This window comes from Pseudorca crassidens, chromosome 6 (assembly GCF_039906515.1).
Source record: "Pseudorca crassidens isolate mPseCra1 chromosome 6, mPseCra1.hap1, whole genome shotgun sequence".
NCBI classification, from domain to species: Eukaryota; Metazoa; Chordata; class Mammalia; order Artiodactyla; family Delphinidae; genus Pseudorca; species Pseudorca crassidens.
Genome location: NC_090301.1, coordinates 9411050 through 9437960, shown reverse-complemented (window position 1 = coordinate 9437960; position 26911 = coordinate 9411050). Strand labels below are relative to the sequence as shown.

General features: G+C 41.2%; 1 protein-coding gene, 1 non-coding gene and 1 pseudogene across 3 annotated transcripts in view; 2 read left to right on the top strand and 1 right to left on the bottom strand.

The window, feature by feature from the left end:
- FBXO36 (F-box protein 36) overlaps positions 1–26911 on the top strand; it is a 98443-nt gene that overhangs the window by 46375 nt on the left and 25157 nt on the right. For both annotated transcript variants that reach the window (XM_067740315.1, XM_067740316.1), the window contains exon 2: positions 11526–11634. In XM_067740315.1, the coding sequence (XP_067596416.1) occupies positions 11526–11634 (109 nt within the window). The remainder of the gene's footprint in view (positions 1–11525; positions 11635–26911) is intronic.
- Positions 242–313, bottom strand: TRNAD-AUC (transfer RNA aspartic acid (anticodon AUC)). The gene has a single exon. It is a non-coding gene; the product is annotated as a tRNA-Asp (tRNA).
- Positions 3961–6858, top strand: LOC137225942 (T-complex protein 1 subunit alpha pseudogene; annotated as a pseudogene).

Here is a 26911-nt window from a genome sequence, read left to right as displayed (position 1 = left end):
ACTGGTAGCTGATTTAACAGCCCTGAAAAAGCTGAATTCTAAGCTAGTGGTAGGGAAGTCAGGAAGTAATCAGATTTGTGCCCCAGAACCTCAGAGCAGGGTGGCTCAGGAATGGGCGGAAATAGGTTCTTTTTGAATGCTAGAGTAAAAAAGGACCTTCGAACAAGAAGGATGTTTGACATCCTGTTTGTGTGTGTGTGTGTGTGTGTGTGTGTGTGTGTGTGTGTGTGTGTGATCCCATTTCCCTGACCAGGGATCGAACCTGGGCCCCAGCAATGATAGCGCCGAGTTCTAACCACTGGACCACCAGGGAATTCCCAACAGCCTGTTTAAAATGTGGTTAGAACCACCTTCATCTTTGTCCCCTACTCTCCTTTGCACACCCAGCAAGAGCTTTGCCTCACCACCCAGGAGAAGACCAGAAGTTTGGTCTCTGGAGGGGTAAACTAGGGATACAATGGACTCAGGACCCCAGGCCACTGGGGACAGAGGAACTCAGGGCTGAATATGGCAAGGGATTAAGTGAAAATCCACATACTGAACTGGGAGACTCACTCTAACTTCCCAGTGGCTCACAGAAAGCTGTGGGCAGCCAGGTTTATACCCTCCAGGAAGAAAGCTGGAAGATTCTTCACCAGGCTGAAAAGAGATCTCAAGATATTAATAGTCAGGATCCTCCAACCGAAGAGCTTCAGCAGATCACCCTACAGTGAGGTCCTCCTCTGGCCAAGCCCTGCTCAAATGCCCAGATCTTCCAGTCAGCTTCCTAGCACCCTACTCCTGAATACACATGAATGGTGACGAGTTATATCAGGCTTTTGAGTAACGCCAAAACAAATTAACAGTAACAACAACATACAGGAAATGTAATCTTGGAAAAAACAAAGACAATGAACAAAGGCAGAACAAAATACTCATCAGTAATATCCTCAGAAGGATAAGAAAGTTATTGTATCCATGAAACAAGGACAGTACACAATAAAAAAGAAACACTCAGAAAACTAAAAAGAGCTTTTAGAAAATAGAAATATATAGGAAAAATGAAAAACTGCTTAGAAGGGTTGGAGGATAAAATTGAGAATATCTCCTAGAAAAAAGAATCAAAAGTAAATGATGGGCAGTAGGGAAAAAAACGTAATAAAAGAATTAGACCAGGATGTCCAATACCTGGAAAAAAAGAAATTCCAGAAAAAATTATACAAGAAAGTGTCCTAGACGTGAAGTATTCCCATATTAAAAGCTCTCACCAAGTACCCTGCAAAATAAATGAAAAAATGAGATACCATGCCAGGTATCTCAAGCAAAGTCCATTGAGGAGAGAGAAACCATACTTATTTTACCAGAAACAATTTATTATTAAGGATTGTTAACTAATAGAAGATGGTTAACAACTTAAAGGGTAAAAGAGGGCAAAAACTTGTACACGAATGTTTATAGAACCTTTATTCATAGTAACCAGAAACTGGAGCTAAGCATGAAAACAGTAGTTTGAAAGAAAATCCAGAAGTTGTGTGAGAGCACAGTTTGAATCCAGGATGAAAATGGGAGGGAATAGGGGTGAATCTGAGATGTCTACAGCTTTCCCAAAGTGGGAATCAAAAGGAAGCTAGCTCTAAGTCACTGCAGAGCCAGCTTAAGAGCCCAGCACTTTACTGCTGTTATCACCATGCTCTCCACGCCACAGAGATAATATTCTGAGTAAAACATTAAAGACTCAGACGTTGAATATGGGAAAGTTTTAGGAATACCTTCATCTATTTATTCTACTTATATTTTCCATTTTTAGGTATATACAAGGCTAATGTAAATTTATTATATTAAAATTAATGTAATACATGTATTGTGTTAATATAATTTATAAAATTAATGAAGTACAGTTGACCCTTGAACAACAAGGTGGGGGCAGCCACTGACCCTCCATGCAGTTATAAATCCTTGTGTAACTTCAGCGTCTACCCTCCTGTTGAAGGTTTTGCATCTGTTGCAGGAAGGGGGACCCCTTCCAGCGGCTGAGAGTGGGCTCCTGTCTAATACTCGGAAATGAATTGTCCAAGGAAACACACGTGCTGACAAAATGAGAGACTTTATTGGGAAGGGGCCCCCGGGCAGAGAGCAGCAGGGCAAGGGAACCCAGGAGAACCGCTCTGCCGTGTGGCTCGCAGTCTCAGGTTTTATGGTGATGGGGTTAGTTTCTGGGTTGTCTCTGGCCAATCATTCTGACTCAGGGTCCTTCCTGGTGGCACATGCATCGCTCAGCCAAGATGTATTCCATCGAGAAGGATTCTGGGAGTCTGGTAGGATATATGGACTGACGTCTCCTCTCTCCTTCTGACCTTTCCCGAATTCTTCCAGTTGGTGGTAGCTTGTTAGTTCCATGTTCCTTACCAGGACCTCCTGTTGTAAGATAACTCATGCCAGTGGTTACTATCGTGCCTGTCCAGGGCGGGCAGTTTTGGTCAGTGGTTCCCCTAATACATCCGTGGATTCAACCAAATGCAGGGCATGTAGTCCTGCAGTATATGTATTTAGTGAAAAAAACCGCCTAGGGCTTCCCTGGTGGTGCAGTGGTTAAGAAAGAATCCGCCTGCCAATGCAGGGACATGGGTTCGAGACCTGGTCCAGGAAGATCCCACATGCCGTGGAGCAACTAAGCCCATGTGCCACAGCTACTGAAGCGCATGCACCTAGAGCCTGTGCTCCGCAACAAGAGAAGCCGCTGCAGTGAGAAGCCCGTGTACCACAACAAAGAGCAGCCCCTGCTCGCCACAACCAGAAGAAAGCCTGAGTGCAGCAACGAAGACCCAACGCAGCCAAAAATAAATAAATAAATAAATAAAATAAATAAGACTCTACCTCCAAATACAGTCATTAAAAAAAAAAAACCAAAAACCTGCCTATACGTGGACCTGTGCAGTGCAAACCTGTGTTAGCCAAGGGTCCACTATAATTGCTAAAAATAGCATAATAAAATACATGTCTAGTGAAGAATAAAAGAGCTCTTTCAATAGCTGTAAAACAAGTGATAGAAACCCATTGTGTTTCAGTTTCCTTAAGAGTGTTATTTCTTTCTATATAATAAATAATGCTATGGTATTCAATGGATGGTGTATTAAATCTGATGGAACATGGCATTATTTCACATAAAAACAAGTTTAAAGGAAAAGAGGTTCCCAACACAGGGACAGTGCTCTGGCTCCTTCTCTCCACAATCTATTGGTTCTGCCTCCTCCAGGAAACATTCTTGTCACCTCAGGCTGGCTCCCCTCATAGTCACAAAATGGCTGCTGCTTCTCCAGTGATCGCATCAAAACACAACAGCCAGTGCCCAAAAAGGGGCTGTGTTTCTCCTGTGAATGAAAAATGTTGCCTGCCATATCAGTAAACAAAGGATGTTGCAGCCATCAAGCCACTACAGCCATCCTGGATGGTGAGCCCTGAGGAAGTTCAGGATGGAGACCAACGGGCTGCCCACTGCCAAGCCCTCAGCCCCTGCAGCCACCCCCAGCGGTGCATCCTGAGGGGACTCAGGATGGGAAAGAAACAGGATACTGGCCCTAGATAGCTAAAGGAAAGATTTCAATGAGCCCAGATTCTTGCACCTCCCCATACATAGAAAAGTGCTAAATTCATTAACTTGACATATCTGGTTTTCTTTAATTAACAGTAATCTTTTGATGTTCCGACTACCTGCTCTTTGTCACAAAACTCCTATATATCCTGTCTGAGAAGCTGCCTCCCAGGCTTGAAGTCCTCAGAAAGTCTGCCAAATAAAACATGATTCTCAACTTTTAGGTTGTGCATTTTTTTTTAGTCAACACTCCTTATAAGTGATAAAATCTTTCCCAGAAGCTCCTGCAGATTTCTCCTTCTGTCTCATTGGCCAAAATTTTGTCACATGCCCATGCCCATACCAATCATAGGCAGGGGGAACAAACCTACAAGGAATGGCTTAGACCCATCATGTCGCACCCCCTGGAGCTAGAGGTGAGGCCCATTCACTGAGCACAAGCAATGCAGAGGAGAGAGGCTATGGGAAAAATCAGGGTTCATGTGGAAAGAGCAGGTGGGCAAATGAATGCTGGGGAGCAACCAACAATGTCTGCCACCGATTCCTAATCACACCCACTGTGTTAGAGGTGCACTAATTCGACTCTCCGAGGGCAGCTTCATTTCTGAGTTCTTAAAGGAAGAAACATTTCAATGTAGTCAGTTTTCCCTTATTAAAAACTTCCATTGATTCCATTTTCATTTCAGCCTCAGACTCATCTTTCCCATATTTAATAATGATGCTTTTATTCCTAATGTATAAAAATTGCTCCTATTCCAGAGGAAAATTTTCAATAGCTGAAAATCTAAGTTTTGCTGTGTTTAGACCAACTGAGCCAAACGTAGACACATAGGGGAACACATATTTAAAGTTGTAAATTTGGACCAAAAGCATGTCATAATTGTTTATAGTTTAAATGTGCAGTGAATGAAAATAATCTTCATAATTCATTTAAAATACAATATCTTTCTACATTTTGGAATGCCAGTGCTTTGTGAGCTTTTGAGTAATATCGAAAGGTAAAATTACTCGCAGTTTGCCCTTGCAATTCTTGCTTCTCCATTTCTCAGTAGAATGTTCAGGTAACAAAATCCTTCTTCATCAAATAAAATATCTAATTTCATAAACTCTCTCTGACACAATCTCAACCCCACTCTGTAAAATCCCCAAATTATATATGATTTCCAAAACAGGGAGAAATTTGATCTGATAGAATAACAACAGCCTGCAGGAGAAAGCAGAAACAGTCGTGTGCTAAATTACAATCGTATTTCCTGGACAGATGCTTAGAAAGAGTCAGAATGCCCCATTTGGTATGCGGTTATCTGGCAAGTCACCCTAATCCTTCATGAGCAACTTTGTGTATTGACTGGATAGATGGATGACTATTTAATTATGCTGTTGAGAAAATACTTACTGCAAAGAATGTGCAATTCTTAATGATTATTGATGATTAGAAAAGTCAAATACCAAGTCAGAGTGAAAAGCTGAAATAAAGATCCTTGAAGAATACAACTAAGAAAGCAGAACTTGATGAAGTATGTTTTTGTTTTCTTTTTGACCATGCGGCATCTTAGTTCCCCGACCAGGGATGGAACCCATGCTCCCTGCAGTGGAAGCACGGAGTCTTAACCACTGGACTGCCACAGAAGTCCCAATGAAGTATGGTTGAATATTGTTAGATAGTTGATGAGAACAAAGACAAGGTTCTGATCTGTAGGTATTTGGGGGCTGAGTGTGTTATAAGTATGAAGGGGTGACCAGCAAGGGAACAAGAGGGAAAGAGGGAAGGAAAGAGGCAAGGACCGTCCTCTACGGAGCTCACGGGCTGGCATCATGTGCCTGGCATCGTGCTGGGCACTTTGGATTTATCCCAGGTCATCCCTCCAAATTCAATGAAGTGGGCATCGTGGTTGTTTCCATTTTGGAGATGAAGAAACTGAGGTCACAAGAGATTAAGACATTTGCCCAAAAGAGACGTTCCTGGTGGTCCAATGGTAAGGAATCCGCCTTCCAATGCAGGGGACGTAGGTTCAATCCCAGTTGGGGGAGCTAAGATCCCACATGCCGCACGGCAACTAAGCCCACACACCACAACTAGAGAGCCCGTGCTACAAACTACAGAGCCCATGTGCTCTGGAGCCCGTGCACCACAACTAGAGAGAGAAAAACCCACATGCCACTACTAGAGAGAAGCCCATGTGCTGCAACAAAGAGCCCGTGCCGCAGCGGAAGATCCCACATGCCTCAACAAAGACCTGATGCAGCCAAAAATAATAAATATTTTTTAAAAAGACATTTGCCCCAGGTAAATGGCAGAGACCACGGTTTAAAGCCAGATCCTTCTAACACCAGAGTCTCTGCTTTTGTCCCAGCAGCAGGATTTTTCAAATGTAGTGATGGGAGTAACACAATCTCCGAACCTGGGGGACCGGGGTGGGGTGTATATTGCCCAAATATACTCAAATGCTGAGATGCCCACTGTGCCCACCTTTTCCCAGTGCCTCCTGAGTTCCTCTCCTGGTGGGCAAAGGACTTAAGCTTTAGGGACCTTCACTGGGTGAATGACAAATACCTCGTCGTCTTGCCATAATAATTCGTGCAGAAGAGACGTCGGGATCAATGAGGAATCTTAGACCTCTCTTTTAAAAGTAGCTCAATTTTCATTTGGAAGGTGAAGAAACTTTTGAAGCTTCAATGTTGGTACAGGAGAGAATTTGTGATGATGAACTGATCTTCATTAAAAACACTAAGGCTCGTACCTCTACGTCATTCATCTTACTTGGGGCAAATGATTTCATGTGTGGCGAGATGGAGCACTCGTTACCTGATGCTCTTTGTGTGGTGAGTTTTGGAGTCAAAATCTGTGGGTCCGGGTAGAAGCAGATTGTAGAAGCAGCCCTTTCCGTATACCTTGAAAACTATGCAACCAGCATGGGCTCCCAGGAACAGCTTGCTCTTGCCGAGTTTGCAAGATCTCTTCTTGTTATTCCTAATGCTCTAGCAGTTAATGCTGCCCAAGACTCCACAGATCGGGCTGCAAAATTGAGAGCTTTTCACAGTGAGGCTCAGAACGCAAAAATCTAAAATGGCTCGGTCTTGACTTGGTCAGTGGTAAACCCTGAGACAACAAACAAGCAGGGGTGTAGGAACCAACCATAGACGAAGTTAAGAGTTTGAAATTTGCAACTGAAGCTGCAATTACCATTCTTCGAATTGATCTTATTAAATTACACCCAGAAGGCAAAGATGATAAGCATGGAGGTTATGAAGCTGCTGTTCACTCTGGAGCCCTTGATGACTGATCTGATTTCTTTTATTTATAACAATGTTAGATGCAATTTTCTCTTTTTTTTTTTTTGTGGTACGCGAGCCTCTCACTGTTGTGGCCTCTCCCGTTGCGGAGCACAGGCTCTGGATGTGCAGGCTCAGCAGCCATGGCTCACAGGCCCAGCCGCTCCACGGCATGTGGGATCTTCCCAGACCGGGGCACGAACCCGTGTCCCCTGCATCGGCAGGCGGACTCCCAACCACTGCGCCACCAGGGAAGCCCCTTAGATGCAGTTTTCTTGTACCTCGGGTATTACACGTTAAAGTGCAACAAGCTGTCAAAAAATAAATACAAGTAGCTCAATTTTCAAATTTATTAAAATGATTCACTGGAAATATCAGAGAAAATATGCTAAATTAAAATTTTAAGGAATTCTTACAGGTCACATGATTTCTATTGAGATACCAAATGATGGTGTGTGTTGTGTAATGAGACTGGCCGCCTGCCCTTCCTGGAGAGGGTATGAGGCAATGAAAGAGAACTAGACTCTTTCTAGGTCAGCCTCTGCCTGGGAGAGGAGCTGGGACAAGTTATTTCACCGTCTGCCGTCGACTTCTTCATCCATGAAAAGACAGTCAGTCTCACACTGCTCACAGGTGATTGGGAGCCTGATGAAACCCATGTTCCAGCCAGATCTAAACCATCGCAAAACCCCTGGGAAGCTCCTCTGTGGCTTTTCTTGCAGCCAGGATTGTTCATTAACAAAACATTCGCAGCTGATAAGATGTTCAAAACAGTATTTACAGATTTTAAGGTTTTCAAAATAGAGATAAATATATAACAATAAATTTCTATGCACTATGACTTAAAATAAGCTAATACCATGACAGTTAGTAGCCAACTCACAAATATTTGGGGGCTACACTTTAGCTTCCTTCAAACTGTATCTGTGATGTGAAATAATTGCATTTATTTATTGCCAAGCTAATATGCTCCTTCCTCCTGCACATAGAAATATTTTCCTTTAAATATTTGGAGCAGGGGTGTATACACTTCTGAGCCTTTTAACAAATGATCATTAACATTGATCTATGTTATTAATCATTTCTTCACAGATTGTTTTATTGGCCACAGAGTATTCCATCATCTAAATGGGCCATGATTATTTAACTAGTCCCAACTATTGGACCCTTAGGTCAGCACTGATTTTTCATGATTATAATTAACCTATGACAAACATTCTTATATAAAAAATGTTGTACATGTCTCTGATAAATTCCTTAGGAGTAGAATATCTGGGTCAAAGGGAATGGATGACTTTAAGGTTTTTGGAAGATATTGCCAAACCAATTTACACTCTTCTCAATGAGTATTAAGGGGCTGGGCTCCCCTTTTTTTTTTTTTTTTTGTCCTCACCAATATTGGGTTTTGTCACTTAAAAAAAAATCTTTAAAATTTGAGAGACAGTAAATGTTAGAAAATATCTGTCTCATATCTTTTTCTGTTTTAATAAGTACAGTATGTAGAACATAAGAGTCTTGACTAGGCTCAGTTGTGGTTCTGAGGCGCATATTTCTGTGTACTGCTCCGTGGAGGTGGTCTGATGAGTTATAGTATGCAGGTTGTACGTAAAGAAAGCTTCGTGACTCAGAACAAACCCTGTGTTGAAGAGTTAACAGTGAGGAGGCTTGGGTTCTGGTTTTAACCAGCCGCGTTTCCTTAGGCAAGTGTTATATCCTTAGGCATTTACCTTAAATACCTCAGAGGAGCCAGTAGTATGCTTGTCTGTGTGTGCAAGGTAACTTGAGTCTGTGTCCTGAGGAGTCTCCCTCTAGAGGCCATGACAGCAAGCACTTTGAACATTGCCTTCTCAATCAGTACCAGAGGGCTAATTCATTAGCAGAAGAAATGTCAGAAATAATTCTTAATTGGTGAAATGGATGATGTGCAAGATATGAAGCTGACAAGTAAGATTGTACAAGTGTCTGTCTGCCTTTTTTTTGAACAATGTAAGAAGTAAGCTCTGTAGCTAAATGTTTCTGGGTTACGCCCTGTCTAGAACTACATGCATTCCAAAATCTTACACTTAACTCACGATTTAGTTGCTTGATCTAGCTAGAGGGGTAGCTGATTAGGTCATTATAATTTAGGTGCTCTTGTCCCAGAGAGAAACTTTCCTGAGAAGGTTCCTGTAGGGTGCCAGGGTGGATGGGAGGGGGCACCCCACTGAGCTTCTAGAAACATGTTTTGGACTCCTGTGGTGTCTGTCTTTCTTATGTCAGAATTTAATTGTAACATAACATCTGGTCGTGTGGTTGTAGGGAGGGACACCTATCACTTCTGACTTAACCTGTTTGAAATATTTTCCTCACATGAGTCACAGGAAATGGACTTAATTATTTCTGACTTCCCAACTAGTTCTAAAAGTTCTAGATTATGTGTATAAAGAATGTTGCATTAGATTCAGATGACCTAGCATCTTCATCCAATAGCAAGGGAATATTATTTATAATATTTAATGTTAATTAATTATTTATTTTTTGGTTGCATTGGGTCTTCGTTGCTGTAAGCAGGCTTTCTCTAGTTGAGGTGAGCACGGGCTACTCTTCGTTGCAGTACGTGGGCTTCTCACTGCAGTGTCTTCTGTTGTTGCAGACCATGGGGTCTAGATGAGCGGGCTTCAGTAGCTGTGGCATGCAGGCTCAGTAGTTGTGGCTCGCAGGCTCTAGAGCACAGGCTGAGTAGTTGTGGCTCATGGGCTTAGTTGCTCCACGGCATGTGGGATCTTCCCAGACCAGGGCTCGAACCTGTGTCCCCTGCACTGGCAGGTGGATTCTTAACCATTGCACCACCAGGGAAGCCCTTAATATTAATTTTAATAATACTTAATAGAAGGAGATGAAAAGGAAAATTGAAGTGCAGAGAGATTAAATAGATGAGCCAAGTCCTTCTTTGCTCCAAAATTCATGCTCTTTCTCCTGTAATACCTGATACCCTTTGGTTATAGATCGAATTGTGTTCCCCCCTTTAAAGTCTTATGTTGAAACCCTAACCCTTAATGTAACTGTATTTGTACATAGGGCCTTTCAAGAACTAATTAAGGTTAAATGAGGTCATCAGTGTGGGGCCCTAATCCAATATGACCAGTGTCCTTATAAGAAGAGGAAGAGACACCAGGGATGCACATACCCAGAGGTAAGATCACATGAGGACACAGTGAGAAGGTGGCATCTGCAACCAAGGAGAGAGGCCTCAGGAGACACCAAACTTGCCAACACGTTGATCTTGGACTTGCAGCCTCCAGAACTGTGAGGGAATAAATTTCTGTTGTTCAAGCCACCCAGTCTGTGATATTTTTTTATGGCAGCCCTAGTAGACTGATATACCCTTAACTCTCTGGAGATGGGGCAGAAAGATACTAAAGAGGATGATTTTGGTGAGCCTCATGCTGAGAAAAGAACAAAAGTGGCAGGCGAAGGGATTTTCTGAAAGGAATCAGCAACGACAATATTCTGAGATTATGGAGTTTTGTAACCTACGTATGTATATATTTTCCCTCTGCTCCCAAGGAGGCTCCCAAGGCAGTAGCCCAAGGAGGTGCACCCAGGACCTGTGAGGACCACGGGGAGTGTTGGGTGGCTGGGGATGGGGGAGAGGAAAATAAATAAAGGGAGCCCTCTTAGCAAGTTTCACCTACTTAACAATTTTGCGTTGGGTGGAGCTGAACTAATTTTTTTGTTTGTTTGTTTGTTTTTGTTTTGCGGTACGCTGGCCTCTCACTGTCGCGGCCTCTCCCGTTGCGGAGCACAGGCTCTAGACGCGCAGGCTCAGCGGCCATGGCTCACAGGCCCAGCCGCTCCGCGGCATGTGGGATCTTCCCGGGCCGGGGCACGAACCCGTGTCCCCTGCATCGGCAGGTGGACTCTCAACCACTGCGCCACCAGGGAAGCCCGAGCTGAACAAATTTTAACCTTACATGGTAATGCCAACGAGGAAAGAAACCAGAACTAGGAAGCCAAGCAGTTTCTCAGCACTGTCTGTCTCCTTACCCATCTTTTCCCTGGGAGCCCTACAGCAGGAAGAGTTTGGTTGACACTGCTATGAAATCAACATAGAAACTAAGTGCAGTCCATAACCATGGAAATGAGGTTTGCTTCTGATGAACCAAAATGCTCATAGAAGTGAAATGCACTGTCAGCAGATCCATTACCAAGAAGTGTCTTGGGTAATGACACTCTGATGCATCAGTCAAGGCATGATGGTGCTTTTCCTGGCTCTATCCAAGTGCCTGTCTCTCTCCACGAGAAAAGTATCCACTCCTCATGTCTGCTCTGTAGACAGGGAAGGGAGGAGGAGAACTAAGCAATTACTTTGGAAATGGCTCCCAAAGGTAAAGAACCTCTGTTCTCAGGAGCAGCTAGCCATTTGGCTCCGGGTGATTTAACACCAATTGACTTGAGAGATTTTTAAGATTCCTTCCAGCACTTTGGTTTTGTGCCCCTAATTTCTAAGGAAAATGTTCACTGATGCACAGACCTCACTTCTAATTTGATGTGATGCCAGTTTGTGAAGTTATACCTGCTGTTGGACACACAGCCTTATGTGCCTTCCATGATGGTGATTTTTTTTAAAACCCCAGACCTAAACACAGCTGTTGGTATTGAAATCAGTTTTAGTTCATCTCGCTTTCTATCTGTTCAATTACAGGTAACCTTTAGATGGTGGAAGATCTCTCTGAGGAGTGAGTATAGATCAACAAAACCTGGAGAAACAAAAGAAACTCATGAAGACTTCCTAAGGAACTCACATCTTCAGGGTAAGGAAGGGGACATATTATGTATACTTGCTGCTCTTAAGTTCTCTTTAGTTAGTGACAGATTTTGTCAGTGAAGTATCCAGTATCTCATCATTTGAAATGATATGTAATTATGTACTTAATTGGATATAACAGATATGATAGAACATTGGGATCTTAAAAGGCAGAAAATCGTTAACATATCCTGAAATTTCTTTTGGGAAAAAATCTTTAAGCATTTAAGTTTCCAGGTTAACGTGTAGATTTCATTAATAATCTTAAATCATGTAGTAAATATAAATTTTTAACTCAATATTTAATTAAAACGGGTTTCCTTTAGTTAAAAATAAGTTAAAAGATTATTCAATGATGGCTGTAAAGCAATTACACTCCAATAAAGATGTTAAAAAAAAAGATTATTTAAAAACATAATCAAATTATGAGACTTCCCTGGTGGCGCAGTGGTTAAGAATCCACCTGCCAAAGCCTGGGACATGGGTTTGAGCCCTGGTCTGGGAAGATCCCACATGCCGTGGAGCAACTAAGCCCGTGCACCACAACTACTGAGCCTGTGCTCTAGAGCCTGCGAACCACAACTACTGATCCGGCGTGCCACCACTACTGAAGGCTGTGCTCCGCAACAAGAGAAGCCACCGCAGGGAGAAGCCCACACACCACAACGAAGAATAGTCCGCACTCGCCACAACTAGAGAAAGCCCAGGCACGTAGCAACGACGGCCCAACGCAGCCAAATAAATTAATTAATTAATTAAAAAATTCAAATTATCAATTGTTTGAATTCTTATGCATTTTGGCATTCATTTAAAATCTCTACCATTTCTTTTAATATCAAGGTTTTCATGAGAAGCAGTCTTAATCAAGTAGCATTTGGACTTAATAATAGAAATTGCCCTTCAATTTCCCCTTTGTTTTTTTCTTTCTCAGTGCGAAGATTTCAAACATAAAGTGTAGACAGAATGTTTTTTTAAAAAACTCCCATGTACCCATAACCCAGTTCAATAATACTCAAAATGTGGCCAAAAATGTACACAGACCTACTGTTCTCAGGGCCAGGTTAGAATCTCTGCTGCCTCTGCCGGGTTCTGTAACCCCCTCCGTGAGCCCATTTCCTCCTCATATCTGAGGGTCAAATGCTTACTCGATGTGGTCGCTTTGAGCTTTCAATGACCTGACACATGAAAGGTATTTAGAAAGGCGCACAATAGAGAATCAGCTCTTAATCGTTGTTTGCTGTTATTAAGTTTAGGATGTTTGGATTTATTTTGCCCCACCCCCTACTTATCATATTCCCAAGATCCCCCCAAAGTTTTTTCATCCAAAGTCTTCTCTTGCTAACATCCTAAACACTAGCAGCACGTTTCTAGAAATCCGGGTCAGCCTTGGTGTCAGTCCTGACAGAGGACAAGAACCGTGTTCTCTTGCTTCCTTGGCCTCTCAGCAACACTAATTCAGGGGTGACGTTTTCTTCCCTGGCTTCCGGGAGCACCTCGGTCTTGGTCCTCCTCTTGCCTCACCGGCGTCTTCTTGGTCTCCTTGCTGGGTCCTTCTCATATCTCCAGATCTAAATGTTGGGGCCCAGGGTTCAGCTCTAGTGCCTCTTCTTTTGTCAGTCTGTACTTACCCCCTGGGGAATCAGATCCAGTGTCTGGCTTTAAATGCTGCCCATAAGGGGATGAGTCCCAAATTGGTATCTCCAGCCTGCACCTCTCCCCGGAACTCCACACTCAGATATTTATCTAGCTGCCCCCTTGGTATCTGCACTAATGTGTCTAACAGGCTCTCAAAGGTAACGTGTCCAAAAATAGCTCCTGATCCTTCCTCTGCCAAAAAATAAGGCCCCAAATCCTAGAGGTATCCTTGGTTCCTTTCTTTCTCTTACATGTTCGATCTAATCCTTCAACAAAACCAGAATCTGAACTGTGTTCCTCTGTGTGCATGCCCCTCCCTGGGGTCTCTCTGTGTGTCTGAATTTCCTCTTCTCATAAGAATACTAGTCATGGGACTTCCCTGGTGGTCCAGCAGCTAAGACTCTACGCTCCAAATGCAGGGGCCCCGGGTTCCATCCCTGGTCAGGGAACTAGATCCCATATGCCACAACTGAGAGTTTGCATGCCAAAACTAAGACCAGGCACAGCCAAATAAATAAATATATATTTTTTAAAGAGTACTAGTCAGGGCTTCCCTGGTGGCGCAGTGGTTGAAAGTCCGCCTGCCGATGCAGGGGACATGGGTTCCTGCCCCGGTCCGGGAGGATCCTGCATGCCGCGGAGCGGCTGGGCCCGTGAGCCATGGCCGCTGAGCCTGCGCGTCCGGAGCCTGTGCTCTGCAACGGGAGAGGCCACAACAGTGAGAGGCCCGCATACCGCAAAAAAAAAAAAAAAAGTACTTGTCAGATTGGATTAGAGCCCACCTATATGACCTAATTTAACCTAATTACCTCTTTATTTATTTTATTTTATTTTATTTTTTTAGTGTTTCCATTAGTCTTTCAAATACTCTTCCTATAAAGGCCCATCTCCCAGGAGAGTCACAGGCAAAGGTACTGGGGTTTAGGACTTACATATATGAATCTGGGGGAGGTGAGGAGGGCACAATTCAGCCGATAACAAAATTTGTACTTTCCAGGTAGCAAAAGTCCTATAATCTGTAAGCAGAGTGTATCTTTATTAAGTTAATAATTAATGATTATATTGGTTTCCTATTGCTGGTGTAACAAATTACCACGAATTTAGTGGCTTAAATGATAAAAATGTATTACCTTACATTTTTGGAGTGCCTAAGTGTCACTGGGCTAAGATCGAAGTGTTGGTAGGACTGTGTTCCCTCTGGGGGCTCTAGGGGAGGGTCCATTTCCTTGCCTTTTCCAGGTTCTAAAGGCTGCCTGTTCCTTGGCTCATGGTCTCTGCCATCATCTTCAAAGCCAGCAATGGGCAGTCCAGTCTTTCTCATCCTGACACTGCTTTTGGGTTCACATCTCTTTCTCTGACTCTGACCCTTCTGCCTCCCTTTTCTCCTTCTAAGAACCCTTATGATTATGTTGGGCCCACCCAGTTCATCCAGGGTTATCTCGCTATCTCAAGATCTTTAATCACATCTGCAAAGTCCCTTTTGCCATGTAAGGTCACAGGTTCTGGAGATTAGGATGTAGGACATCTGAAGGGGTGGGGAAGACTGGCAGCATTATTCTGCCTACCACGATGATATATGTCACAACCACCTAAATTATAAAATCAAAAACATTGCTGATCTTTTTTCTAGATTTCTTTTTTTTGTTTGTTTGTTTGTTTGTTTTTTGGCCACACAGCACGGCATGTGGGATCTTGGTTCCCCGACCAGGGATCAAACCTGCGCCCCCTGCATTGAAAGCGTGGAGTCTTAACCACTGGACCACCAGGGAAGTCCCAGATTTGTTTTTTTTGTTTTTGTTTTTTTTGGCGGCTCAGGCTCAGCGGCCATGGCTCACGGGCCCAGCCGCTCCACGGCATGTGGGATCTTCCCGGACCGGGGCACGAACCCGCGTCCCCTGCATCGGCAGGCGGACTCTCACCCACTGCGCCACCAGGGAAGCCCCCAGATTTGTATTTTTAAAAGACAAAAATCATATATTTATTATTTTAAAAGTCATCCCTACACTACAAAGTATAGAGAACTCTTAGCATGGCAATTAAGGGTGTTGCTTAATACAGACTACCTCTGTTCAAACTCTGGCTCCAAATCCATTAGGTATGTAACATAGGGCAAATTATTTATTTCTTTCTTTATTTTCTTGGCTGTGTCGGGTCTTAGTTGCGGCACGCAGGGTCTTCATTGAGGCATGCGGAATCTTTCATTGCAGTGAGGGCTCTTCGCTGCGATGTGCGGGCTTCTCTGTAGTTGTGGCGTGCGGGTTTTTTTCTCTCTCTAGTTGTGGTGCGCAGGCTCCAGGGTGCATGGGCTCTGTAGTTTGCAATACGCGGCTCTCTCATTGAGGTGCACAAGCTCAGTAGTTGTGGTGCATGGGTTTAGTTGCCCCACGCATGTGGGATCTTAGTTCCCTGACCAGGGATTGAACCCGAGTCCCCTGCATTGGAAGGCGGATTCTTTACCACTGGACCACCAGGGAAGTCCCTGGGCAAATTATTTAATCAGTTTGGATCTCAGTTTCCTCAACGGTCGATAATGGAAATAATAATAGCATCTACTTCATAGGGTCCTTATGAAGATTAATTGAATGAAGTGCTTAGAATTTGTCTAGCATATGATAAGAACTCAGTAAATTCTAGCTATTACAAGTTTTAAAATTTTTTAAGTTTTTTTTATTTTTTGGGCTGTGTTTGGTCTTTGTTGCTGCACGGGCTTTCTCTAGCTGCAGTAAGCGGGGGCTACTCTTCATTGCGGTACGCAGTCTTCTCATTGTGATGGCTTTTCTTGTGGAGCATGGGCTCTCGGCCCCCAGACTTCAGTAGTTGCAGCACGTGGGCTCAGTAGTTGTGGCTCACGGTCTCTAGAGTGCAGGCTCAGTAGTTGTGGCTCACGGGCTTAGTTGCTTCATGGCATGTGGGATCTTCCCAGACCAGGGCTTGAACCCACGTCCCCTGCATTGGCAGGAAGATTCTTAACCACTGGGCCACCAGGGAGGTCCCTAATGGGCATTTTCAAAAGCCTTTAGGTACATTCTGGGACGTGTTTATCTTTGCACAATTATGTGAGAATGTCAATAGCATAGATTCTTAGTTGTAGAATTGCTAGGTCCAAAGATATTTACATTATAAATTTTGATAGGTACGGAGTATATTATTTGAGGGGTGAATTCTTGAAAACCTTGTGTAAGTCAAGGTTAACTTGACAAAGATGGTATTTCTGTTAACCAGCTTGAGTAGCACTGTCAAGGATGTAGCACAAATGCCATCTACAACTCATTTGACCTCTGTAATTATGCCAACTTTATAATTATGCTATTTTTGAAAGAATTTTAAGTTGAGTGATTTACATTATTTCCATGTTTGTTCATAAAATGAGACTTCATTAATATTTTGATGTCACCATATTTCAATTCTGACTGACAACTTAAATAAGATGCCAGTCACTTCGCTATACTCACAAATTGCTCTCCCAAAAAGTGTGTATTAAATATTAAACTACTGAATATTAATATAACCATCCAACAGGATATTAAGGGGTAAGTTTTCTTACCCCTTTGCCATCATTAATTAGATATTGTTACTCTTTTTAATCTGTTCCAGTCTGATGGTGAAAATAGTATCATGTTTAATTAGCATTTTCCTGAAAACTAGTAAAAATCCCATCATGTTTAATTGCCATTTATATTCTTTTTGTAACTTGCCTGGTTATACTCTTTGCCCATTTGTCTATGAAGTTTGATTTTTTTTCTCTGAGACCTTTAAAAGTCTGAGAAAACATCTATAGATATTTCCCCCCTAAGCTAAATAGATTGGAACAACCAGAAAATTAGCTATAGGAAATATTTTTTAAAATTTAATTTACGGCAAAAATGTGCCTGTATAAACTCAATTGAAAGTGCTCACTCATGGACTGAGGTTGAATCCAACCTAAAAATAAGTTGTTTTCCAACTTGTATCCATTTTATAAGTTGTTGTCCATTTTTAAGTTGGTTGCTTAGATCTTCAATGAGTTATAAGTGGTGGTTAGGTATATAGGCCAATCCACAAAAATCTCTGTGATAAAACCAAATGACCTCAACAACCATATTTCCTGAACCAAATGACAAAGTTTTTTTTTATTTCTGCTATTGCATATGAAAGGAAATGTGGGAGATACAGTTTAGATGTCAAAGAATTGAAATTTCCATGGATGTTTAGATGATTTATTGGGAGAATGGGACAATGTTTGAAATGGGAACTATAATGGAAAATTGATATTATTAATAAATACTAATATCCTGAAATATTGGCCTGAGTTATACATCCTAAGAATATTGGTATGCCAGGAATCAGAAAGTGGGAAAGAATGGTCCTTACCTTCCTCCCAAATTTGGCTGGCCGCATGCCATGGATCCATAATCCATTTTCTCTAGGTCTTTTCTTGAGGCCCATATCTCAGCCTTTGACCAGGGATTTCATTTTCTCATGCTTAGCTACCATTTCTTAGTCTATTCTTCTTCTCTTTACTCTCCCTAACCATCTGCTCCTTGTCTTCAGCCTGAATCTCTAGAATTTCTAGAGACCTGGGGTCGGGTTCTATGGGTAAGGGGTTAGGTGGGAGAGGGGCAGAAGCATGGGAGCCTGCTCTGGGCTACAGAGCAGGGAAGACAGATCTAAGTAAGGCTCTCATATTTTATCATTTTTTATTAACTTTTGAGATATGAAAAAAAAACCCACAAATAAATGCATGTAGTAAAATAAAAGATGATTCAGTTTAAAAAGGATAGGTATAGACCACCAGAGGGCAGACAGCAGAAGCAAGAAGAACTAAAATCCTGCAGCCTGTGAAACAAAAACCACATTCACAGAAAGACAAGATGAAAAGGCAGAGGGCTGTGTACCAGATGAAGGAACAAGATAAAACCCCAGAAAAACAACTAAATGAAGTGGAGATAGGAAACCTTCCAGAAAAGGAATTCAGAAAAATGATAGTGAAGATGATCCAGGACCTCAGAAAAAGAATGGAGGCAAAGATCAAGAAGATGCAAGAAATGTTTAACAAAGACCTAGAAGAATTAAAAAACAATCACCTAGAAGAATTAAAAAACAAACAAACAGAGATGAGCAATACAATAACTGAAATGAAAAATACACTAGAAGGAATCAGTAGCAGAAAAACTGAGGCAGAAGAACGGATAAGTGACCTGGAAGACAGAATGGTGGAATTCACTGCCATAGAACAGAATAAAGAAAAAAGAATGAAAAGAAATGAAGACAGCCTAAGAGACTTCTGGGATAACATTAAACGCAACAAAATTTGCATTATAGGGGTCCCAGAAGGAGAAGAGAGAGAGAAAGGACCCGAGAAAATATGTGAAGAGATTATAGTCGAAAATTTCCCTGACATGGGAAAGGAAATAGCCACCCAAGTCCAGGAAATGCAGAGAGTCCCAGGCAGGATAAACCCAAGAAGAAACAAGCCAAGACACATAGTAATCAAACTGACAAAAATTAAAGGCAAAGAAAAGTTATTGAAAGCCAAAAGGGAAAAACAACAAATAACATACAAGGGAACTCTCATAAGGTTAACAGCTGATTTTTCAGCAGAAACTCTACAAGCCAGAAGGGAGTGGCATGATATATTTAGAGTGATGAAAGGGAAGAACCTACAACCAAGATTATTCTACCCGGCAAGGATCTCATTCAGATTCAGTGGAGAAATCAAAAGGTTTACAGACAAGCAAAAGCTAACAGAATTCAGCACCACTCAACCAGCTCTACAACAAATGCTAAAGGAACTTCTCTAAGTGGGAAACACAAGAGAAGAAAAGGACCTACAAAAACAAACCCATAACAATTAAGAAAATGGCAATAGGAACATACATATCGATAATTACCTTAAACGTGAATGGATTAAATGCTCCAACCAAAAGACACAGGCTCCCTGGATGGACACAAAAACAAGACCCATCTATATGCTGTCTACCGGAGACCCACTTCAGACCTAGGGACACATACAGACTGAAAGTGAGGGGATGGAAAAAGATATTCCATGCAAATGGAAATCAAAAGGAGGCTGGAGTAGCAATACTCATATCAGATAAAATAGACTTTAAAATAAAGACTGTTACAAGGGACAAGGAAGGACACTACATAATGATCAAGGGATCAATCCAAGAAGAAGATATAACAATTATAAATATATATGCACCCAACATAGGAGCACCTCAATGCATAAGGCAACTGCTAACAGCTATAAAAGAGGGAATTGACAGTAACACAATAATAGTGGGGGACTTTAACACCTCACTTACACCAATGGACAGATCATCCAAACAGAAAATTAATAAGGAAACACAAAACACAATAGATGACACAATAGACCAGATAGATTTAATTGATATTTATAGGACATTCCATCCCAAAACAGCAGATTACACTTTCTTCTCAAGTGCATACGGAACATTCTCCAGGATAGATCACATCTTGGCTCACAAATCAAGCCTCAGTAAATTTAAGAAAATTGAAATCATATCAAGCATCTTTTCTAACCACAATGCTATGAGGTTAGAAATCAATTACAGGGATAAAAACATAAAAAACACAAACACATGGAGGCTAAACAATACGTTACTAAATAACCAAGAGATCACTGAAGAAATCAAAGAGGAAATCAAAAAATACCTAGAGACAAATGACAGTGAAAACATGATCCAAAACTTATGGGATGCAGCAAAGCAGTTCTAAGAGGGAAGTTTATAGCAATATAAGCCTACCTCAAGAAACAAGAAAAATCTCAAATAAACAATCTAGCCTTACACCTAAAGGAACTATAGAAAGAAGAACAAATGAAGCCCAAAGTTAGTAGAAGGAAGGAAATCATAAAGATCAGATCAGAAATAAATGAAATAGAAACAAAGAAAACAATAACAAAGATCAATAGAACTAAAAGCTGGTCTTTGAGAAAATAAACACAATTGATAAACCATTAGCCAGACTCCTCAAGAAAAAGAGGGAGAGGACTCAAATCAATAAAATTAGAAATGAAAAAAAAAAAGTATAGGTATAGGATAAAAACAAGTTTCCTTCTGATCCCATGTTCCCATTTCCCATGACAACCATCATTAACAGTTTCATATATATCCTTTGAGAAATGGTCTATGCATATATACAAAATATGTTAACACAAAAAGAAGAATCTTATACATTATGTTCTATACCTTTCCCTTTAAAAGTTTTTAAATTCAGAAGTATCTTAAACCTGCATAAAAGAACAGAAGATAATATTATAAATACCCAAAACGACTAACATAAGATTTTAAAATTTGTCATGTTTACTTCATTTTATTCAAATTATCAAATATGTTGGTGTTGATAATGGTAATTTGTTCTTTCTTTTTTTTCTTGATCAATCTTGTTAGAGGTTTATTTATTTTTTATTTAGTTTTTGAAAGAACTAAATTTTAGCTCTGTTGATTTTCTCTGTTTTTATTATTGGTCTGTGTTCATACCTATATTATTTCCTTCTTCCTACTTTTCTTAGGTCTGATTCGTTGTTCTTTTCCTAGCTGCTTGAGATGAAAGCTTATTGGTTTTAGCCATTTTTGCCCTAAATTTCCCATAAGTGCTACTGTAGCTATATTAGATAAGTTTTGATAAGTTGTGTCTTTATTCTCATTCAGTTTAAAATATTTTCTAAGTTCCCTTTTGATTTCTCTTTGATCCATTGATTATTTAGAAACATTTTACTTGAGTTCCAAGTAGCTGGGAAGTTTTTAGTTATATTTTTTTCTTGATGTCTAGCTTAATTGCATGTGATCAGAAAATCTACTCTGAATGGTTTTAATTTTTTTGAATTGTTTTAATTTTTGTCATCCTTTCTCAGGGCCATAAGAATCTTCTTTTTATTATCCCAGTTTTAATATACATGCTGTTGAACTGAGCACCATATTTACTTAATGTCTTTTAAAAGCATTTAAAAATTACATACAATATATACTCAAATTTCTGCCCCTCACCTATTTTTCCTCTATTCCCTTCTACTAACTGTTCTGAAATTGGTATCATTGCCAAGCACGTTTTATTTTACAGAGTCACAAATACATAAATAACATATACTAGGGAGTGCGGGCTGCACTCGGGCTCGGGGGCAGGCCTGACTGCACGGCCGGGCCGGGGACCTGTATCCGCCAGCGAGCAGGGCTGACTTCTTCGGCTTCGTGAGACCCCAGGCTTCGTGAGACCCCAGGCGGGACGCCAGTCCCCTCCTGAATGAAGGTCTAACTGCCGGTCCTGCTGGCTGCCCTCCTGGGTGTGGAGCGAGCCCACTCCCTGCTGTGTTTCTCTTGCGTGAATAAGAACAGCAACTGGTACTGCCTGAGGCCCACCGACTGCTCCGATACGGACAGCTACTGTGTGACTACCTCTGCATCCGCTGGCATCGGGAACGTGGTGGACTTTGGCTACACCCTGAGCAAGGGCTGCTCCCGGATCTGCCCCATCCCAGCGTCAACCTCTGCGTGGCGTCCGTGGGCACCCACTGCTGCCAGAGCTCGCTGCGCAACATCAGTGCGCCGACGGTGGACTGCAGGCCAGTGCCACCCACCGTGCTGCTCAGCCTGCTGTCGGCTCTGCTGCGATTTGGCCTCTGACCGCCGGCACCCTGTGCCCGGCCCAGACTCCCAAAGCTCAGGAAGGAAAGTCCAGCCCCTCCCAGACCCAAGAGGATCTCGAAGCCTCCTCCTCTGATTCCTCACCCTGCTGATCCCACCCTCTAGGCCCTGTAGGTGCCCCCTGCACCCACACACCTGCCAGCTACCCTTGCTTCCCGGTCAGCCTTCCAGGGGGAACCTGGGAACGGAGCCCAAGGGTCCCGGAGTCATAACCGCGTCCTAGGGGCATGCTGCGAGGGCCACCTGGTCCCAGGCCTGCCCCTGTCCAGGCCCTGTCCGCCCGCAGGTGCAGAAGATGTGCTGTGTGGACAGGCGTGTGGTCCGTGTGCCCTGCTGGGCGTGGTGAGTGTGTGGCCGGGTCTTGGCCTGTGTCGGGGGGCGGGGATGGGAGTAAGCGTCAGGATCCCGGCATCCACAGCCCCTAGAGCCCCGAGCGCCAGCACAGAACCCCTTTCCCCTGGCATCTCCGCACACCACATTTCACTCACTTCAAGGGTAGCCTTTTGGAAGACAGGCCTTCCACTGTTTCTAGGTCTAGGCTGCTGACCCAGAAATCGCTCCCACCCTGAAATCCAGCTGCTCTCGGGCCCCCTCCCTCCACCGCCACACTGGAGCCCTCCTGTTGCTTCCGTGCCTCAAATTAACACAGATGTTCCCACACCCCCCAAAAATAATAATAATATATTTTACTTTTATATATTTTACATAAATGGTATACTGTATTGTTTTTCAAGTTTGTTTTATTATTGAACACTGTTTTTGAGATTTATCCATGTTGATATATGTATATCTAGTTCATTCATTTCAATGGCTTATGGTATTTTATATTACAAACCATAGTTCAATCATCTCCCCTACTGAGAGTAGTTAGGTGGTTTCCACTTTTTTGCAATAATAAATCTTCACTTATCCTTGTGCAATGTGTGAGCATTTCTCTAAGTTAGGCATGTAGCGGTGTTTGTTGAGTTGTAGGATATGTGCCTCTTCAAGTTTACTAGGTATTGACAGTCTGCTCCCCAAATGAGTTAAATCAATTTATATTCCCATTGGCATTTTATGAGGGAGTTGCTATTTTCCCACATTCTCACCAACATTTACTGTAATCAAAGATACATGTTATTCTTTGCCAAACTGGGTGTGTAAATTCCCTGATTAGTAATGAGGTTGAATACCCTTTCTTATATTTATTGACCAACTTTCTTCTGAGAATTGCTAATTCATCTTCTTTGCCTATTTCTTGTATTTGGTTGTTTACCTTTGTGTTGTTTGTAGAAACTTTTTCTTATTTTGAGTACCAATTCTTTGGTTTGGTTATATGTGCTACAGATATTTCACCAAGTTTGGGGTTTATCTTTTTACCTTGTTGATGAGTTTTTACCCATATAGAAGTTTATAATTTTAATGGCGTTCAAACTTGTCACTCTTTTAATATATGGCTTGTACTTTTGTGTTTTGTTTAAGAAATCTTTCCCTACCCTGATTTCATAAGGATGTACTCCTATGTTTTTAATTCTAAATATTTTATGACTTGTTTGTCATATTTGGTCTTTAACTTATCTCAAGTTTGTTTTTGGTTATGATGAGATGAAATATTATAATTTTTTTTCCTGTATGGTCTGTCAATATTCCCAGCACCATTTATAGGATAGTTTAGTTACCCTACACTGTTTTGTAATCCCATCCTTACATATCGCAGGTTCCAAGGTACATCTATCATTTCCAGGAATATTTAGTTCTATTGGTTGATTGTCTTACACCAACATTACACTGCTTTATTTTTAAATTTTTTTAAACCTTTTATTTTATATTGGAGTATAGTTGATTAACAATGTTATGTTAGTTTCAGGTGTACAGTAAAATGATTCAGGTATACATATACATGTATGTATTCTTTTTCAAATTCTTTTCCCATTTAGGTTGATCAGCATCATTTTTCAGTAAAATTTCTTAACTTTTGTATGTTGATATTTAGATCATCTGCAGTTGCAGTAATGGCAGTTTTTCCTTGCCTTCTAACCCTGATACTTCTTTTTTTTTTTTTTTTTGCGGTACACGGGCCTCTCACTGTTGCGGCCTCTCCCGTTGCGGAGCACAGGCTCCGGACACACAGGCTCAGCATCCATGGCTCACGGGCCCAGCCGCTCCGCGGCATGTGGGATCTTCCCGGACTGGGGCACGAACCCGTGTCCCCTGCATCGGCAGGCGGACTCTCAACCACTGCGCCACCAGGGAAGCCTCCTGATATATCTTTGTGTCTTCTTTTTTTTTTTTCTCCGCCTCCAAAACAATGTTGAATAGAAATGGTGAGAGTAGACATTCTAGTCTTAAGCCTGACATTAAAGGCCACATAAAATCACCATTAGGAGGTGCACTATGGAGAAAACCGCTTGCTTCAATCCTAGTTCTCACTGTGTGACATTGAGCAAAAGCCACTTAAACTCTCTGTTCCTCATCTTTGTCTTTATAAGAGGGAAATCATAATAGTACCTGTCTCACAGAGTTACTATGAGGATCGAATGATGGTATGTATGTATGATACACACACTATATACATACAAATTAGAGCAGTACATGGCGAATATTGAATAGTAAACAAATCCATGTGTTATTATCATTGATACTATTATTAGGTTTTTGGTAACTAGCCTGTGTCAGGTTTATCAGGTTAAAGACATTCCCTTTTATTATAGTTTTCTAGGAGTTTTTCTTCATAAATAGATGTTAGAACTATATGAAATAATTTTTAAAATTTATTTATTTTTATTTATTTATTTTTGGCTGCGTTGGGTCTTTGTTGCTGTGCGCGGGCTTCCTCTAGTTGTGGTGAGCTGGGGCTACTCTTTGTTGCGGTGCGCAGGCTTCTCATTGAGGTAGCTTCTCTTGTTGCAGAGCATGGTCTCTAGGCACGGGGGCTTCAGTAGTTGTGGCACGGGGACTCAGTAATTGTGGCTTGTGGGCTCTAGAGCACAGACTCAATAGTTGTGGCGCACGGGCTTAGTTGCTCCACGGCATGTGGGATCTTCCAGGACCAGGGCTCAAACCCATGTCCCCTGCATTGGCAGGCGGATTCTTAACCACTGCGCCACCAGAGAAGTCCCCGAAATAATTTTTCTACATTTTTGAGATTATCATTTTTTCCTGTTATTTGTGTTTTTTTCCATTTAAAGAAAATATTTAATTTTCAAAAAGTGTGTAAAACTCCTTACATAGTCAAATGGTTTTTTTTAATTGGAGTATAATTGCTTTACAATGTTGTGTTATTTTCTGCTGTACAATGAAGTGAATCAGCTATATGCATACCTGTATCCCCTCCCTCTTGGACCTCCCTCACCCTGCCATCCCATCCATCTAGGTCGTCACAGGGCACCAACCTGATTTCTCTGTGCTGTACAGCAGGTTCCCACTAGCTATCTATTTTACACATGGGAGTGTATTTATGTCAAACTTAATCTCCCAATTCGTCCCACCCTCTCCTTCCCCTCCGTGTCCACATGTCCATTCTCTACATCTGCATCTCTATTCCTGCTCTACAAATAGGTTCGTCTGTACCATTTTTCTAGATTCTACATATATGTGTTAATATACAGTATTTGTTTTTTTCTTTCTGGCTTACTTCACTCTGTATGACAGACTCTGGGTCCATCCACATCTCTGCAAATGACCCAATTTCGTTCCTTTTTATGGCTGAGTAATACTACAACACGGTGAATAATATTAATATATCTTCCAAAGTTATTCCATCCTTGGACCCCAGGATTAACTCTGCTGCTCACAATTTATTTTTTTAAATGTGTTGATAGATTCAATTTCCTAATACTTTATTTATAATTTTTGCCATGTGTGTTCCTAAATGATGTTTCGTATGCAGTTTTCCTTTTGCCTACCATCATTGCTAGTTAGAGCAACCTCCTGATTTGAACTGGGAGTTTCATTCTATTTCTGTTTTTTGGAACAAATGATATAAGATCTGGATTGTCTGTTCTTTGAGAGTTTATAAAGCCAACCTGTAAATCAGTGTGGACCTGAAGTTTTACTTGAGGTGTTTTTTTTTTTCAAATCAAACAGTGGATTCAATTTATTTACTAGTTATAGTCTCTCAGGTTTTCTATTTCTTCTTGAGTCAGAATTAGTAAATTACATATTTCTGGAGGATTGCCCATTTGTCTGATTTTGTGTTAATTGGTGTCATGTGTTTCTAAGTCCCTGTTGTAGTTAATTTTTTCATTTCTCATAGGACTGAGTTATGCTTTTGTCCTTTTTTCTTGTTTATTCTTGAAAGTTTATCCATTTTATTAATCATTTGAAAAATTAATTTTTTGGCTTCCTTGATCATCTATAATGTTTGTTTTCTACTTTATTAATTTTAGCTCTTATCTTTGTATTTTCTTCTAATTTGGGGAAGTAATCAATTTTTTTATTTGAATGCATAGCTCATTAATATTTGATCTTTGTTTTTCTATAGAAATGTCAATTGATAAGTCTTATTAATAGTGTTATTCAAATATTCTGTAACTTCACTTCTGTTTGGTATATCAAGTATTGATAGGTGTTATAAAATCTTCCAGTGCAATGGAGGATTTATCATTTTTTCATCATAATTCCATCAGTGTTTGCTCTGTGTATTTTGTTAGGGGCATACTATTTTAGAAGTATTAAATCTTCCTGGTGAATTATTCCTTTTATCAATAAGTAATGGTCCTCCTTATTACCAATAGTGAGTTTTGCTTTAAAGTATACTTAGTCTGGTATTACTGTAATTATACCAGCTTTCTTTTGGTTTGTATTGGTCTAGCTTTTTCCATTCTATTACTTTCACTTTTCTGTATCTTTTTTTTAAGCATGTATGTATTATTTATCTGAGTGTCTTTTAGCTGGCATGATTAGTTCATTTATATTTACTGTGATTACTAATATGTCTATAATTTCCATCATCTTATTTTGTGCTTTCATCTTATCACGCTTTTTCTTTGCTTTTTGTTTTGTTTCCATGTCTTCCTTTCTCTT